At 51.4% G+C, this 16,874-nt stretch overlaps 1 protein-coding gene across 7 annotated transcripts in view; it reads left to right on the top strand.

Moving 5' to 3' along the window:
- Window positions 1–16,874, top strand: part of CTTN (cortactin) — a 32,261-nt gene that overhangs the window by 5,190 nt on the left and 10,197 nt on the right. For 4 of the 7 annotated variants that reach the window (XM_038563646.1, XM_038563641.1, XM_038563642.1 and 1 more), the window contains exons 3-12: window positions 1,183–1,269; window positions 1,376–1,449; window positions 3,263–3,392; window positions 7,134–7,244; window positions 8,247–8,301; window positions 9,085–9,195; window positions 11,837–11,947; window positions 12,460–12,570; window positions 13,409–13,519; window positions 14,919–14,974. In XM_038563646.1, coding sequence (XP_038419574.1) covers window positions 1,183–1,269; window positions 1,376–1,449; window positions 3,263–3,392; window positions 7,134–7,244; window positions 8,247–8,301; window positions 9,085–9,195; window positions 11,837–11,947; window positions 12,460–12,570; window positions 13,409–13,519; window positions 14,919–14,974 — 957 coding nt within the window. Of the gene's footprint in view, window positions 1–1,182; window positions 1,270–1,375; window positions 1,450–3,262; window positions 3,393–7,133; window positions 7,245–8,246; window positions 8,302–9,084; window positions 9,196–11,836; window positions 11,948–12,459; window positions 12,571–13,087; window positions 13,115–13,408; window positions 13,520–14,918; window positions 14,975–16,874 lie in introns of all 7 variants that reach the window. The other 3 variants (XM_038563647.1, XM_038563645.1, XM_038563644.1) reach the window with 2 other exon arrangements.

Raw genomic sequence — 16,874 nt, 5'->3', positions numbered from 1 at the left:
GAGTTAGAATAATTTTCCAATTGCTTCCTGGCCTAGGTGAAATTGTATTAATACTTCTGGGGAAAAGAAGTCCATTCTCATAGTCTAGTTCTCTTAGGAGAAGGCTTGTGGTGTTCAGCTGTGAAGCAACTGTCCTTGTTCTGCGTGCCAGGTAAAACCTTCTAGCCGGGGCAGAAAGGCACAGCCCGTCCTCAGGGCTGCCTGGTATGGGGAAAAGTTTGCATTTCATGTACTGGGTTCTTCCCTGGATAGATGGTGAAGCGAATCTCTAATATCTAATATCTAATATCTAATATCACATCACTTGAAACATTTATTCAGTTGTCAGAGTCTAAGTTAAGGAAGTCACTGTTACATGTCCAGTAAGTACTTGAATTCAGAATGGGTACCTTTTGTTTTTTTAAAGTTGTGGTAAGTTAGGTTTTACACTCACAATGTTGGGTGCTTTCAACTGTTTGGACAAAGCTGTTTTCGTGACTCAGTGAAGGAGGGATGTATTCTTAATGAAGTAAGCGCGCATGTGGCTTTTTTATTTTCCAGAAAATTTTCTCATTTGAATTGAAGCCAGGGTCGGTCTGTCCTCTTTTCTTTTCTTTTCTTTTCTTTTCTTTTCTTTTCTTTTCTTTTCTTTTCTTTTCTTTCTTTCTTTTTCTTTCCTTTCCTTTCCTTTCCTTTCCTTCCTTTTCCTTTTCCTTTTCCTTTTCCTTTTTCTTTTTCTTTTTCTTTTTCTTTTCTTTCTTTTCTTTTCTTTTCTTTCTTTTCTTTCTTTTTTTCTTTCTTTCTTTTTAAGATTTTATTTATTTGACATAGAGATAGAGCACAAGCAGGGGGAGTGGCAGGGAGAGGAAAAAGCATACAGGGGCTGAGCAGGGAGCCCAATGGGGAGCTCAACCCCAGGACCCTGAGATCGTGACCTGAGCCGAAGGCAGATGCTTCTTCACCAACTGGGCCACCAGGTGCCTGAAGCTGGAGTGTTTCACACACTTTTTGCATGCCATTTGAAAACAGTGTTAGAAATGCAATCTTCTGTTTCTTTTTTTTGTGCTTTTGTGGTCGGCGTGGGGATGATGCATGCTCCCTCGCTGGCCTAGCTACACGGCCCCCGAGCTGGGTCGAAGTTGGGGAGCCAGGGGCTGGGAGCCATTGGGTCAGCCTCCGTGACCCTGTACTCTGCTCTTTCAGATGTGGAAGGCTTCGGCAGGCCATGCTGTGTCCATCACCCAGGACGACGGCGGCGCCGATGACTGGGAGACTGACCCTGACTTTGTGGTACGAGTCACCAGCCCACCCTTGCTGTACTTGTCCTGAAAGTGGCTTTCCTCTGGTGCTCATGTGGGCCGTGTGGACTCTGCTGATTGTTTATTCTTCTTTTCAGAACGACGTGAGCGAGAAGGAGCAGAGGTGGGGAGCGAAAACCGTGACGGGGTCTGGGCACCAGGAGCACATCAAGTAAGACTCTCTCCATGACGATGTGAAAATGGTGCCCTGAAAGGCAGAGGGCTGGTTGGGTGGGGTGCTGGCCCATGTTGCTCACGTGGTCCCCTGCTTGCCCCGGGTATGTCATTGTGTCCAGTGCAGTGCCGCTGCCACACAAGGCGAGTGAGACGCAGTGACCTCCACCTGCACATGCATGTGCTCATGTGCGCAGTGACATCTGAGTCCCTGTTGCAGATGAGTCTCGTGGTTACCGTTCTAGGGTCCATTCTATGGGTAGTGGAGGTCTCCTCATGGGTTGTTGTTCCCTGCACTTGCCGTGCTGGGGGCACGTTCCTAACACACACCATGTCTCTGAATGCCTGAGACCTGAAACATCCTCCTCCTGTTATTTTGTTATAATTTTACTGTTTTATCTCTGTCCTCTGGGTCCTGGGAGCCAGATTCTAAGCGCCGTGTTCCTGCAGAAAGCCCCAGAGAACTGGATGATAGCCCTTGTAGGGGAACGTGGCCTTGCTCTCGACTTGGTCCTATCATGAGCTGTCACATCTGCGGGTGGTGTTTCCTTGTCTGGAAGTGTAGATAAAAGCTCAGACTTATGTTTAGGTCGCACTGGCAGCAGAAGGTATCCTTCCGTCCCTGCTTATGAAGGACTGTCCCTGACCCATTGGCCTGTTGGGGCTGTTGGCAGAGTCTGTCTTACTTGGCCCCACTGTCTTTCAGGAAAGTGAAGCTGTTCTTGGCTGAGAAAGAGTCAGTAAATCATGAAAGAGGGTGAGGTCTGGAGTGTGGGCATTTTAGACTCCAGAGTCCGTTCCTCCCTGACTTGCTGAGCCCACACCCTCCACAGAAGCCCCCAGAGGATGTAGAGAGAGGGCCTTGGGCCTGCCAGGAGGGGAGCTAGCCTCATTGTGGCTCAGGCTGCCTCCCAAACGGGTTAAGTCACCTATTCCTCTCCTCATTTCCTCCATTTCCGTGGCTTTGAGACATGTCGTGTTGTGCAAGCTCTGGTAGAGCAGCCTTTGGGAATGTTCCAGGTGCCCTGTGGTCCTTCCGGGTGTCCTTCCTCCTCCTGCTCCAAAGAGGGTCCGGCAGTGGCCAAGCCTGGTTTGCTTTCTCGCTACTCTTCTGAGATTGTTGTCCAGATGTTGAAGGTGCGGATGTGGTGTCCCCTGGACATCCCAGAAGGGTGACCTTGTGCTACTCTGGCCTCCTGATGGTAACAGCTGTAGAGGCTCCCTCACCGGTCAGGTTGTGACCACGCCTTGTGATCTCTTTGACAGTTCCCAGTGTTTGAAGTAAAAAACGGCTTTGAATGATAAATTCTGAAAGTCTTTGATTTCACCTTTGAATATTCAGAAAGTTGGGGTAGTTGAAGTAAAGGGACACTGTCTAAGTGTTTGGCTTCGCTGCCCTCCACCAATGTCCCCAGGGTGTCTGGGGTAAGGAGCTGCTGACTTGGTTTCCCCTTCTGCTTTGGGGTGGCGCTCACAGAACTGGTTCTTCTAGTCCCATTACCTAATGATTGATCACCTTTTCTCCGTTTGAGAGAATGTCCACATTTCAGGTTAATGCCTGCAGGGGGTTGGGATGTGTCCCTGGGATATGCAGATTAGTTTCTTTTTCCCCTTGAACGTGACTGGTTGCTGTTGGAGTAGGTGGGCCAGCTGGCAGAGGGGTCAGGAGAGCATGATGAGGGCGGGGACTTGGGAGCACGGAGTCACAAGCCCTGCAGGCTTACAGGGATGGCCCTGGTCCTCTTGTGTCCTCCTGAAGGTGAGGGTGCGCTTCTGTTCTGTCAGTTTTGTTTTTCTCTCTTCCCTTCAAGCATACACAAGCTTAGAGAGAATGTTTTTCAAGAACACCAGACCCTCAAGGAAAAGGAGCTTGAAACGGGACCAAAGGCCTCTCATGGTTATGGCGGGAAGTTTGGCGTGGAGCAGGACAGGATGGACAAGGTGAGTGGGCGGCAGCGCCAGCTCTTGACGTGCACGTGGTTGGCAGAGTCGGTGCTCAGACCTCCTCAGACTAAACCTTTTTGGTCATTTGGGGGAGATGAGATTTGCCAAAAGGAGTCCTGTGTTGACCTCACTCATAAAGTGCTCCCGCTTTTAGAAGCTCTGAGGATTCTCACGGCTGCCGGGGTGTGGGTGACGCATAGGGAGGCCAGCTCTGATCAGGACGGAAGCCCTGCAGCCTCTTGACCATAGGCGTGGACAAGACCACTGCCTATAGCTGAGCTTGAAGCCTAACCTGGGCCAGTCTGTGGATTGGAACCAAATCCAGGGGCTCCCTGGAGCTCCCTGGAGCTGGATGTCACAGCTGAACATTGAGCCAGCAGATGTGCTGGCGTCCTTCATACATTAATGACCTTCAGACAGGAGTCTGGCACAATGGATGACACAGTCTCCACGCACAAGACAGGAGAGAGCCCTCACTCGGAGGACTCGGCTCCCATGAGCCGTTACCAGTAGAGTTTAGACATCTTGCTGCACAGTGGCAACATTGTTGACCGGATGCTTCGGCCTTTCATGGCACAGCATTGTGTGTCTTCTCCGTCCGGAGAGACAGGGAGCAGATGAGCTCTGGAGGGCTGATCCCTGCCCCCTGCAAGAGAATACAGAGTAGGGGGCAGTGTGTTGAGTGCTTCTCCATTAAGGCAATTTTCTGTCTTTTTTTGTTTTTCTTAAAGATTTACTTATTTATTTATTCATGATAGAGAGAGAGAGAGAGGCAGAGACAGGCAGAGGGAGAAGCAGGCTCCATGCCGGGAGCCCAACGCGGGACTCATCCCGGGACTCCAGGATTGCACCCTGGGCCAAAGGCAGGCGCCAAACCGCTGAGCCACCCAGGGTTCCCCTCCTTTTTTTTTTTTTTAAATCTTATTTATTTATTTGAGAGAGAGTAAGGGAGATAGTGACAGAGATAGCAAGAGAGGGCAGGAACCCAGAGGAGAGGAGGAAGCAGACCCCCTGCTGAGCAGGGAGCCCAATGTGGGACTCAATCCCAGGACCCATGACCATGACCCTGAGTTGAGCCCAGCTCAACCACTGAGCCACCCAGGCACCCCTCCACTAAGGCAGTTCTTTATGTTCTCCAGACATCCTTGTAGACATGAATTTCCCAGTCTGACCCAGCAGATGCCTGCCTTTATTCTTTGTAGAAGGAAAACTGTCAGCTGATACTGAGTTCTGGTTTGTAATTCCAGACCTGTACCCCGACTCCCCGCCCGCATGCACAGATCGGATTCAGTGTCTGAGTGTAGAATGGCACTGCCGTGTCACAGTTTGCCATGCTGCACTGTGTTACTGCTGAGTGGATTGGGAGGGGTGCTATGGGCACCCCAAACCAGGTCTGCAATTTGCCTAAGCTGGAATTGGACCAGGGAAAGACACAGCTACAGGAAAGACACAGGGACATTTCCTCGTGGGACTGTCATTCCCAAAGAGGTCTTGACAGGGAAAGTGGGGAGCAGAATAATCTTTGGATTCTTAAAAAAAAAAAAAAAAAAAAAAGCCTGGTAGCTTTTCACAGTGCAAACAGACAAAAACACCCATGTGCTCAGGACAGTGAAAGAATCAAGTAGGTAGAAGCTTTTCCCATCCCAAACAGCCTGTGGGACTGTGGGCAAGTAAAGCAGAAAGAAGTTGGTTTTCAGTCTGGGTCCCCAGGTCTGGGTTGGACATATGACATATTGGGGAAAATAGTATCGAGGAGGAGCCTGATGACAGTAAGATCTGGTGTTGACTTCTGGCTTCCCTGCTGCTCATGGGACTGCCCCTCTCACCCTCCTAGCACCTTGGCTCAGGCCTTTCTAGTCCCAGAAGCTGCTCTGAGGAGCCCCTTCCTGTTAGCCCACTTGCAGCGTGCATATGTGCGTGCACACGTACACCCACAGACACACACACGTGCCTTCTCCCTGTTGTCCTCCGTTCGGTGTCCACGTTGCTGCCTCTCCATGCAGGCTCTTCGGGGTCGGGGCTGGAACTGTCGTCCTCACCTGTGCCTGGCCAGACACCGCGAAGGTGCTTAGTGACGTCTTATGAGGGCCCAGGCCGCACATCTGGCTGATGCATCCACAAAGGCCAGGCGACTCAGCAAAGCGCTCTCATGCCTCTTGGGCTGATGGAGTGGATAGCGTCCCTTCTAGAAGAATCTAGGGATGCTGATGTGGGCTCGTGGTTCCACCCTCTGTGCTTTCACTAGCTCACAGTTCCTGGGGACACAATTGGACCAGCTATCAGAAATAACTGTGATTCCCAGACCATGTAACTTTGAAGTTATTATTCCAGTTCTTCCCGGAAGTTGGAAAAAGCCCTGAGATCTCTGTGTTAAGACTTGAGGACAGTGTGATGGAGACTTTCACAAGACCTGTGTCTCAGGCAGACACATACCATCCAGAGGAGTGTGGTCTGGGCAGGCGTGACAGCTGCGGCCCCTGTCTGCATGGTTGTCAGGCTCCCTGCCTTTCGGCTTAGGCTCCAGCGGGCCATGGCCTAGGAAGTCGGCCTCGTTCCTGGTCTCAGCCGCACCCGGAACTGGAGCGTGCATCCAGGCCTCAGATGATGCTCTGCCCAGGGCTGACCTTTGGTTACAAACATAACTTTGTCAATCAGGTAGATCTGTTTTGATTAAAAAAAAAAAAAATCTAGAAAATTGCGAAGCTGTCATTCTGGCTACATTTTTAGAAAAGTTTTCTTAAAACTTTTCTGTTGAGATTGATGTTGGGGGGCTCCTTGGGCAGGCTGCCCCTCAGGGTTGCTCTGTCACACTTTCTGGGTGGAACCCTGGAGGCCATGGGTGCTCCATCAATCCTGACATGGAGCAGACTCGGGGAGAAGAGGGAGTAATGCAGCCCCGGAGTTCCCAGTAAAACTCCACTGCTTTTTTCCCTGGAGTATGATGAGAATAGACTCCTGGGTTGCTTGCGGAGGGTTGACAGTGACACTCACCCTGCTTTAATTGAGCCGGAACCCCGGTGTCCCGTGAAGCTCTGGAGAGACAAGTGGTGGGGCATTTGTCGGGTGCTTTCCAGGACGTGTGACTGTTGGGAGCAAGAAGGAGGGTTTGGAGGTGCCATCCCCATGCCCACACTGTCATAGGGCCCCACCGTCTGTGGTCGCTGTCCACTCTGGGGGCAGAGCTGGCTGCTGGGAGGCTGGACAGGGCTGGGGGCTGCTCAGAGTTTGGTAGTAAACATGTTCAGGTTCATGGGCTGTGGGATCTCTGGCACTTTCCTGAATTTGGTGGCTGTATCTCAGAGGTGGTCTTGCTGGGTGTGTGATGACTGAAGGATACCCCGTCTGTGCCTCTGTTAGGAAGGGATTTCTGGAAAAAAAAAAAAAAAAAAAAAAAGGAAGGGATTTCTGGTACTTGTTTCCAAGTCACAAACATGCCTCCCTTTAGCAGAGCAGTAACTGTGTTGTCACCAGTCTCTGAGGGCAGGCCAGGTGTCAAGGGCCGGGTTCAGGCAGTAATTGGCCTCGGGGTTCTTGACTTATGTCCATCATGTCCAAAGTCCCGGCTGGCAGGGTTTCTGGCAGCTCTAGGGACCCCATCTGTCAGCGTTCACACTGCCTGTGTCGTGGGGAGGAGCCAAGCCTGGGCCACTGGGGGCCAGTGTCGTGGGGTCTCTGCCTGGGGGTGGCGGGTACAGCTGTGGCACCAGCACCTAATACATTCACTCCTCACCATTTCAGTCAGCTGTCGGCCATGAGTATCAGTCGAAGCTCTCCAAGCACTGCTCCCAGGTGGACTCCGTCCGGGGCTTTGGAGGCAAGTTTGGTGTCCAGGTGGACAGAGTTGATCAGGTGAGTGAGGAGTCGTGGGAGCCAGTGCCCGGGCGATCAGGCTGCTCTCTCCAGACTAGGCAGTCTGCGGAGACTCTCATCTCAAGGTAGCTAGAGGTGCCTCAGACATGGCACTGCAGGGTGGGCGTCCTGACCTCGGAACTCCTAGAAGCCCCCCGACGGGGCTCAGGTGATGGACTGGCTGTTCTAGGAGTGGAGACAGGAACGTGGAAGGATCTTTTTTTGCTATTTGCTGTAGAAAGCCTTTGTGTTGGTATCTACTCATCAGGTGGACCAGGGACAGTCTTAGATTTGCCTGAGAATGTGCCCCTGGGGACCACTTCTAGCCACCCTCCCTGACAGATGTCCCTGCGACAGGGCAGTGTTCTGGGCAAATTCAGCAGAGTGCCATCCCCATTCCCGTTTCCAGGACCAGGATCTGGTGTCCAGTTGCTCTTTGGCACCTCTGGGCCTCAGCCTTTCCTCTGATTCACTGATGGAGGGCTGTCAGCACCTTTGTTTTCTGTCCTAGCAGTTGAGGACCTGGACTGTGCAGTTGCAGCCCAGTCTACATTCAGGCTTTGCTATTTATTAGTTGTGGTTTTCTATTAGCGTCTGTTAAACAGGGTGGTGAAGCCCTGTCTCCCCGGGCTGAGCACGCAGAGGCCCCCACTGCACCTGTTCTCATTCCTGATGTCAGCATTGCTCTTGGAAGAGCTCATGTGAAAAGGTTGCCTGTGGCCGTGGGGAGTCGTCCCAGGCTGGCATCGTGGGGCTAAAACCCATAAACAGAACTTGCTGTGCAGCTTGGCCTGCGCAGCCCATGGGGCTCTGGCGAATGTTTTATGGCCCGAAAGTGTCAGATGCTGGAGCTTGGGGCATCAGTTAGACTTGCAGCTGCCTTAGGAAATCAGAGATCAAAAAATAACGTGGCTGGTGTTCTTAAAAATGTCTCATGTATTGTGGGCTCAGATGAACTGATTTGGAGGCACTTAACATGTTTCCTTTTTTTGGTAACTACAGTCTGCTGTAGGCTTTGAATACCAGGGGAAGACCGAGAAGCACGCCTCACAGAGAGGTAAGCTGTGCTGCAGACAGGAGGGCAGCCCTGCCCCGCTGCGCCGGGCCAGAGAGAACACTGTCATCAGAGGCGGTTTCCTGGGGAGGACCATATCACTATGGGGCTCCCCAGGCTGTGGCAGAGGCTGCCTTTTCTTCCTCTGAGCATCGTTGTACCAGGAGAGTCCACTCTCGGGTTCGGCTGGCAACAAGCTCACTTTCCCCCCAGCCTTGGAAACCAGAGCCTGAGATCACTGTTGCTTTACTGTGCGTGTGGTCCTCACATGGTGCTGGCTAACCTTCAAGTCGTGACAGTCTTTTAAAGCCTTTTTTTTTCTTTCTTTCTTTCTTTCTTTTTTTTTTTTTTTTAAATGGAAGCATGTTATTTTTTCAAAGTGCTTGGTGTACTTTTTGTGAGCTGGTTTACGCCTGTGTCTTGCGTATCATCGGATGCCCTGGGGGTGGGCGCTCTGTCCATCTGGCCTGGCATGGACCTCTCTAGTCCCTTCGGCAAGGGGTTTGAGCTGCACAACTTGCTTTATTTGGACAGTTAATTTCTGCAGTGGGACCACAGCTTCTTGTGCCATTGTGAGAGGCTCCCCTCTTGGGGTTGCAAGGGATTGCGCTCTGAATGGAGTCTGGGTTCACTCCTGCATGACCATGGGGGGACTTTTAAACTGTGCGCTTGATCTCTTGCTGTGTCCTGACTCCAAAATGTTTTTGTCTTGCTCAGTCGAAGAACCGAGGTGACAGTTGAGCCTGTCATCGAGCTTCTTTACTGACTGCCGCCCTGTCTCCTCAGACTACTCAAGTGGGTTCGGTGGCAAGTATGGCGTGCAGGCTGACCGGGTGGACAAGAGTGCCGTGGGCTTCGACTACCAGGGCAAGACGGAAAAGCACGAGTCACAGAAAGGTCAGGCCACTGGGAGCACCACTTCTCCCTGTGTGGGGCCTGCCTCCTCCCTGCTGCGCACTCACAGGTCCACACCAGGGATTTCTCTCCCCATGCCAGCTGGCTTGTGTGGCATTTCTGCTGTTTTTGTTTTGTTTTGTTTTTTTAACATTTTATTTATTTATTCATGAGAGAGAGAGGCAGAGACACGGGCAGAGGGAGAAGAAGCAGGCTCCTCACTGGGAGCCCAATGGAGGAGTCGATCCCAGGACCCCAGGATCATGACCTGGGCTATTAATCCACCCAAGCGTCCCTTCTGCAGTCTTTTTAACTGAAATTGTCAGAGGGCTCTTGTTCTGTTCAGGTCAGCATACATCTGCCTTTTCTGTCCCCATCTTGCAAGGAGGCTGTCAACATTTAACCATTCCTCTTTGGAATGTGAAATTTTGGTTATTTGCAATCTTTGAAGCTAAAAATCAACTACAGTGAATATTCTTGTTCCCTGAGTCTCATAGATTTTTAAAAAATGATTTTTTAGAAGAGTAAATTTCCAGAAGTAGAACTGTTAGGTCAAAGGACGTTGAGTTTGAAATTTTGGTGGCTACTGCAGATTGTCCTCACCAGCTGTGCTGATTTTTCCCTCCATCATTGGAAACCCTGCCTGGCGAGGGATGTCTCCATGAAGGGTTTATAGATGTGGTCCCCTCTTGCAGTGGCCCTGGATTGTTGGTTCTTCTGCATTATTTGTTTCATATGGGCTTCACGTTTAAATATTTTTTTTTTTAAATACCTCTACACCCAACATGGGGCTTGAGCTTACAACCCTGAGATCCGCTGACTGAGCCAACCAAGCGCCCTTGTGCGTTTACATTTTTAAAAATAGTTGCCAACATATAAAAACAGAATTCACATCTTGTTTAAAAACCCAGATTTCTTTAAAAGACAAATATAGGGATGCCTGGGTGGCTCAGTGGTTGAGTGTCTGTCTTCGGCTTAGGTCATGATCCTTGGGTCCCGGGATCAAGTCCCACAGTGGGCTCCCTGCAGGGAGCCTGCTTCTTCATCTGCCTATGTCTCTGTCTCTCTGTCTGTCGTGAATAAATAAGTAAATCTTTAAAAATACATAAATAAAAGACAAAAATGAAAATGCCCATTGGAAACACCATGGGCGTGTCAGTTGCCTGGGAAGTGGCAGTGAGGCCTTTGGGGCAGCTGACTTGGCTGTGGGTGTCACTTCCTGTCATACCTGGCCTGCCCACCCACCCTGAGGCCACAGTCCTGGCACACAGTGTGCCCCACAGGGTCTCTTTAGACTCTGCCTCTTCTACTTGGAGCAAACTTGTGCTCCTCTGCCCAGTATGGTACGCACGGTGCTCATCCGGGCCTGCACTTAGATCCTGCACACTGCTATTCAGATTTTCTCCTGGACATGCCATTGAGGAGGAATGAAAACCGTTTCTGAGAAGTCAGAGAGCAGAAGCCAAAGGGCATGGGGCAGACAGGGTTTCTCTGCAGCCTTGGGCCTTCCCCCAAAGGGTTTGATCTTTGTGGTCTGCTCTGGGAATGTGGCCCTGGTAGAGCCATGCTTTAGTATGGAGATATGTCGGTGACTTAGCTCTGGGTGGAAGTGATGGTTTCTGGAAGATGCTCCACATCTGTCCTCTTTCTTTGAGGGTACTCCCAGCACACCTCTGCGGCTTTTGTTTATGAAGCAGAGTGACCTTTTATGTATTTATTTATATTTTTTAAAGCTTTATTTAAGGACATAGCAAGAGAGAGCACAAGCAGGGGCAGAGGCAGTGGGAGAGGGAGAAGCAGACTCTGCTGAGTAGGGAGCCCTGATGTGGGGCTCGATCCTAGGACCCTGAGATTATGACTTGAGCCAAGGGCAGACACTTAACCGACTGAGCCACACAAGTGCCCATAGTGTGACCTTTTAAAAGCTTGCCTCTATGGCTCTGGTGGCTCCTCTCAGTCCCAGAAGCTTTATTTATTTTTATTTTATTATTTTTTAAAGATTTGATGTATTTATTTATGAGAGACAGGCAGAGGGAGAAGCAGGCTTCCTGTGGGAAGCCTGATGTGAGACTCGATCTCAGGACCCTGGGATCACCCCCTGAGCGGAAGGCAGACAGTTAACCACTGAGTCACCCAGATGCCCCTCCCAAAAGCTTTATAACATGCTTGTTTTGTGATCTCTTTTGGAATGAAGGAAAGATAGTACAGTTGTGAAAATCTGCTGCACTTGCTATTCTTCGTGTTTTTGTTGCTACACACACAATAACACTCTGGAGCGCTCTGTATTAGTGTGATCTTACAGTGTACCTGAAAGAGTTTTGGCCTGTGTGTTTTGTTTTTAACTGGGTGATAAGGGATCCCTGGGTGGCGCAGCGGTTTGGCGCCTGCCTTTGGCCCAGGGCGCGATCCTGGAGACCCGGGATCGAGTCCCGCATCGGGCTCCCGGTGCATGGAGCCTGCTTCTCCCTCTGCCTCTGTCTCTGCGCCTCTCTCTCTCTCTGTGACTATCATAAATAAATAAAAGTTAAAAAAAAAAAAAAAAAAAAAAAAAAAAACTGGGTGATAAAAGTACTTTCTCAAAGAATCCACGGCCTGCTCACTGGTTTTGTTGCTGGTGTGTAAACAGTACTTTTCTTGTTTGCAGATTACTCGAAGGGTTTTGGTGGCAAGTACGGCATTGACAAGGATAAGGTAGACAAGAGTGCTGTCGGCTTTGAATACCAGGGCAAGACAGAGAAACACGAGTCCCAGAAAGGTGCCTCCCGTTCTCTCCTCTTCTCTCACCCGCAGCTGGTAATGGGATGATTGTTGGCCGCAACAGAAATGGAAAGCGTAACCAGGAACCCCTAAAGTAGATGCCTCTTTTTAATTACGTTCCAAACTTTGAAATAGCAAGTCCAGAAACACAGCCACCAGATTAAGAAACCGTATCTTGACATGGCTCTGTCCTCAGTACCCCAGCGATGGCTTGTCATAAATAATGGCCATGTGTTGTGCGTCTGTGTTGCAGATAAATTGTGGTGGCTCACTGGCTGCTTTAGGCCGTGTGCCTTGGAGCTTCTCAGGTGAGGTCCAGTCTGTGTTCACAGTCCTGAGGCTGTAGATCAGGCTGTGGTCCAGATGTTTTCATGGAGGTGCTCTTCGTGAAGGATGAGAGAGGGTGGATTCAGTGAGCCGTGTGTGTGTGACTACATGGGGAACATGCCCACTCCCTGCCACCTGAGCTCCCCACTGACGTACGGTTGTGGCCTTTTCTTGTGCACATAGACTACGTGAAAGGATTTGGAGGAAAATTTGGTGTACAGACAGACAGACAAGACAAATGTGCTCTTGGCTGGGATCACCAGGAGAAATTGCAGCTGCACGAATCCCAAAAAGGTACATTTGTTTTGCTTACTCCTACCAGAAATCGTTCTGAATTTTGTCTGTTCTCGTCCACAGGCCTATCAATGTGCTGTGTTTTTGCTACCTTTCTGTAGTGTGTCGTTTTCTCTCCACCGTTTGGGGTTGTCCTGTGCCTGCCATGTTTTTGAATAACTCCTCAGCCAATGTAGCGATTAGCCCCCTCCGGGAGCTGCTGGCCCAGAGGCTCTGTGCTCCCCTGTGCTCCTGAAACACCTGGTGGTGCCCAGGCATCCTGGGGAGCGCTGCTTTCAGCCCACTGATGAATTCTTGTTGATGAAGTGTGCAGGACGCTGCCTCCACTCAGAAGCGTGTTTGTGACAGGATGGATACCGTCCAGGGGACATAGGCTCTGCGGGGTTGGGTGGGGGGCACCACCAGGGTTGACCCGGGCTTGTACCTGCCCTTGTAGCTGGCACACTGGGAAGTGGGGCTGACCCGCAGGGCCCCCATGATACTGGTGTACAACGTGTCTCTTTCTTCACACGCACAGAGATGCCTTCTCGTGTCTGCAGCACGGGTAGGACCCCAGAAGGAAACTTCAAAGCATGGAGTGCCTTATCTGAACTATTTCAGATGCAGTTCCTAACCTGTTTCCAGGTTTTGGCTGAAGTATTAAGAGTTTCAGTTTGTCCTGTAACCTCGGAACTGACTTTGGACTGTCCACAAGCCCGGGAGCTGGCTCCAGCCCCTGAGCTCAGCAGGGCTCTGCTTTCTTTAAATGATGTGTTTGATTCTTGCCCTTGCTCACACGATTCTAACCAAACTGTGTTTCCTTTCTTGGTTTTCTCCACTGTTGCTTGTGGATTTTCAGATTATAAGGCTGGTTTCGGAGGCAGATTTGGTGTTCAGTCCGAGAGGCAGGACTCCTGTGCTGTGGGGTTTGATTACAAGGAGAGACTGGCCAAGCACGAGTCCCAGCAAGGCATAGTCGCTCATCAGCCCCGCCCCCTGCCCCCTGCCTCCCCTCCCGGTGCAGCCACTTCTAGCACAGACTTCATGGGCTCAGCCTTCTCAGTTGCCCGCGCTCACTTGTCAGGGCACGTGGGTGTTTTAAACCCATTTTTATGAGGCAGTGGTGCTAACTTGCACCCCTTCTCGCTCCCTTCCCCTTTTTGCCCCTATGCCCTTTAGAACTTGTGTTTGGTAAGCTGAGGCGGCAGTTTGCAGGTTAATGTCAGTCTGACCCCGTAATGTGACTCGTTTCTGGGGTGAGGTGTCTTTGGTCTCCCAGCAACCTTGTCCAGGAGCTCTTGCTGCTGACCTTGACCACTGTGAGTCACTGAGTGAGCTGCCCCATTGCCCCCGGGACAGGGGAGCATCTTTGGTTCAGCCTGGCCACGGGCCGTAGACCCGAGGTGAGGTGGCAGTGAGAGGCCCGAGGCAGGTGTGGTCTGTGTGGTTTCTGTGTTTCCCTGTAGTGGTGTCTTTTCCCTGGGGTGGGGATGTTTTTTGTTTGTTTTTCTTTTTTGGGTGACACCATCTATGTGTAACTTATTCACACAGAGCCAACAGTATGTGCGCAAAGCTGAAAAGAGGGCATTTCTAGGTGTATGATATATTGGGACTCTGGCAGATGCCTTTTTCCTTCTTTAATTACCGTCAAAATTTGGACTGAGTTGGTAGAATGGGGAGCACAGCTGGAAAAGGAGTGATGATGGCCTGAGTTCCTCGGCAGAGTTCAGGCTCCTAGTGCCAGCAGTAGCCACACATGCCAGGATCCCGGTGGGGCAGGAGCACCCACTTGGGTCGATCCAGCAGACTGCATGGACACGGCCTTGCTCTACGTGGCATCAGTGCTGCATGGCGGTGTGACTGTCACGTAGATCTGTGTTGCTGTGACATAAGTGTTTGGCTGGTAGAATTTTCCCATGGAATTGTTTTTTCTCTTAAAAAGCAAGAGAAGCCTGCGGTTGAGCCTCCTTTTAGCGCTCAGTAGAGCAGGACGTGGGAAGGGATGCGGATGGTCAGCTGTTGCTGGGCGGAAGACTGTGCTCTTGAAGCGGTGCATTCCCCGGCCCATGCTGTGGCCTCCTCGCCCTCACCGCCTGCCAGCCCGTGCCCGGCACCCTTTCTGTCCCTCGGGAGAATGCGGAAAGCATGCACACGCCTCTTTCCTGCCTCACGCCTGCCTGTCTACTGAATACCATTGGTAGAAACAAAACTCACCTTGCAAGTAAAGACCCATTGTGTGGCGGTTCTTGTTTCTTTTTGCGCTGGGTGCATTTTCTTGGGCTGTTTCTGGATCTGTCTGCATGCCTCTGCTGGCGGTACTGTGCTGGTCCTTGACCTAAGAGTAAGTGTTGTGTTGTGCCATATTTCAGACTACTCTAAAGGATTCGGTGGAAAATATGGGGTGCAGAAGGATCGGATGGATAAGGTGAGTATTTCTGACCCAGGGATGAATGTTTTTTCCTGAAAGGTTTGGGGATTTACAGAGCTCTTGGTATGTGCTGCTGCTCTGTGGGTGGCCTCGGGACTGTTGGCTCATGTTTTCAGTAGTATGGGCACTTGGATGGTGCTTCCTGTGTGCCAGGGCTGTCCTCTCCCAGTATCTGCTGTGAGGCAGATACTATCCCTGCCTGTTTTCTAGTTGGGCCCCGGCCAGGCAGGCTCCGTGCTTAGCCACAACACCAAGGCATGTGGCTGGTCCACCGTTGGAACTGGGGCATTTAGCCTTTAGGCCAGCACAACAGCCCAAGAATGTGTGTTTGTCTGAATTCAAATTAGTAGTAAACCAGATTGGAAATTGAGTTCCTTGGTAGCAGAGGCCATGGTAGGAGAACTCATTGGCCACATTTGGGTGGTGGCTCCCATGTTGGAGCATGCAGATCCAGAACATCTGCCTTGCTGCAGAAGGCCCATGGGACGGGTTGTCTAGGGCTAGAGCTTAACTGCTGGGCTTTTCTTACTGCCTTCTCCTGGGGATACATTTATTCCTCTCCCCAGGGACTTTGTCCATTCCAGTGGCTTCAGAGTCTCAGCAAGTCAGTCTTAAACATCTGTTGGATGATGGTTCGCATTTATAGTCCAGCTCTGTCAAGAGTGTTGGGTTTATGGGCAGTGTGCAGCTGCTCCACTTGGAACTGGGAGGCCTCTATCCCTTCAGTTCAGCTCAGCAAAGGCCATCCCACCCAGGCCTGTGCCTGGCTCACGGTCACCGATGACAGGGCTGGTCCTTCTGGAGTCCTTCCATTGGGCTCACAGCTGACCATATAGATGTTGACACCCGGGGGGCTCCATTACGTGACTACATATAGGCCCTGGGAGCTTGTGGCAGGGTACAGGCTTGGAAAGGTATGGTGACTACCCAGGTTCTGATAAATGTGTACAGGAGATTCACAGGCGGTGACTTGAGGTCATACCTGAGAGAGGTGGGGTTGCTGGGACTTGTGTCTACATAGTTACTGGGACTGATGGAAATGGGTGAGGGGTGCCTGGCAGGCTGGACTGAGGAATGGGGAGCAGAATCTGCGCTGAGGAGGAGCAGCAGAGGGAGAGAGGTTCTGGTCAGTAAGGAGGAGGTAGGGGTGTTGGAGAGACAGCACAACTAGGACAGAAGCCCCCAGGGACGATTCCAGGGAGTATGCTGGAGAATTGGAGACAAGGCAGGCTGTGGTGCAGCTGGAGCCTGGCAGTCACCCCTGAGAGCAGCAGGGATGGCTTGGTGACCCCCGGACTGGGGCACAGCTGGGTTGGAAGGGCTTGTGTATGTGGAGGGTGGGGGGCAGGTAGGGTCTCGTACCCTCGTGCCACCTGTGCTGCACTCCAGGGAGGCACGCACTCCTCAGAGCACTGCTTACCCTCAGCTTCATGCAGCCAGGTGAGCTTCAGCTACTTGCCTCCTCCAGGCCCTTTTCCTTCTCATGTTGTGAGTCCGAAAAGCAGCAGTGTCCTGAGCCCCTGTTGTGTTTTTCCAGGAGGTGTTTACTCACAGGGAAACTGAGGATGGCCGGTGGGGCCTGTGAACCTGTCTGTGTGCATCTGGGTGGACAGTCTGCTTTGCTCTGGCAGTTGGATCCCCTGCAGGACGGGAATAGGGGATCTCCCACATTGGGAAATGTGGACGGTTGGGCCCCGTGAGGCTCCAGCATGGCCCAGGGTGTCGTCCCCAGCAGAGTGGAGGCATTGGGGCTCCCTGCAAACACTCAAGCCTCTCTTGGTGGCCAGGGAGAGGGGGTTTGAGAAGAGTACATACTTGGGTCATGATTGCACGAATGCCAACCTGCATTTTTGGGGTGGGGGGGTTTGTTGACCGCCTTTCAGAGCAGGTTTAGCAA

Source organism: Canis lupus, chromosome 18 (assembly GCF_011100685.1).
Source record: "Canis lupus familiaris isolate Mischka breed German Shepherd chromosome 18, alternate assembly UU_Cfam_GSD_1.0, whole genome shotgun sequence".
NCBI lineage: Eukaryota > Metazoa > Chordata > Mammalia > Carnivora > Canidae > Canis > Canis lupus.
This window is presented reverse-complemented; position numbering and strand designations above follow the sequence as displayed.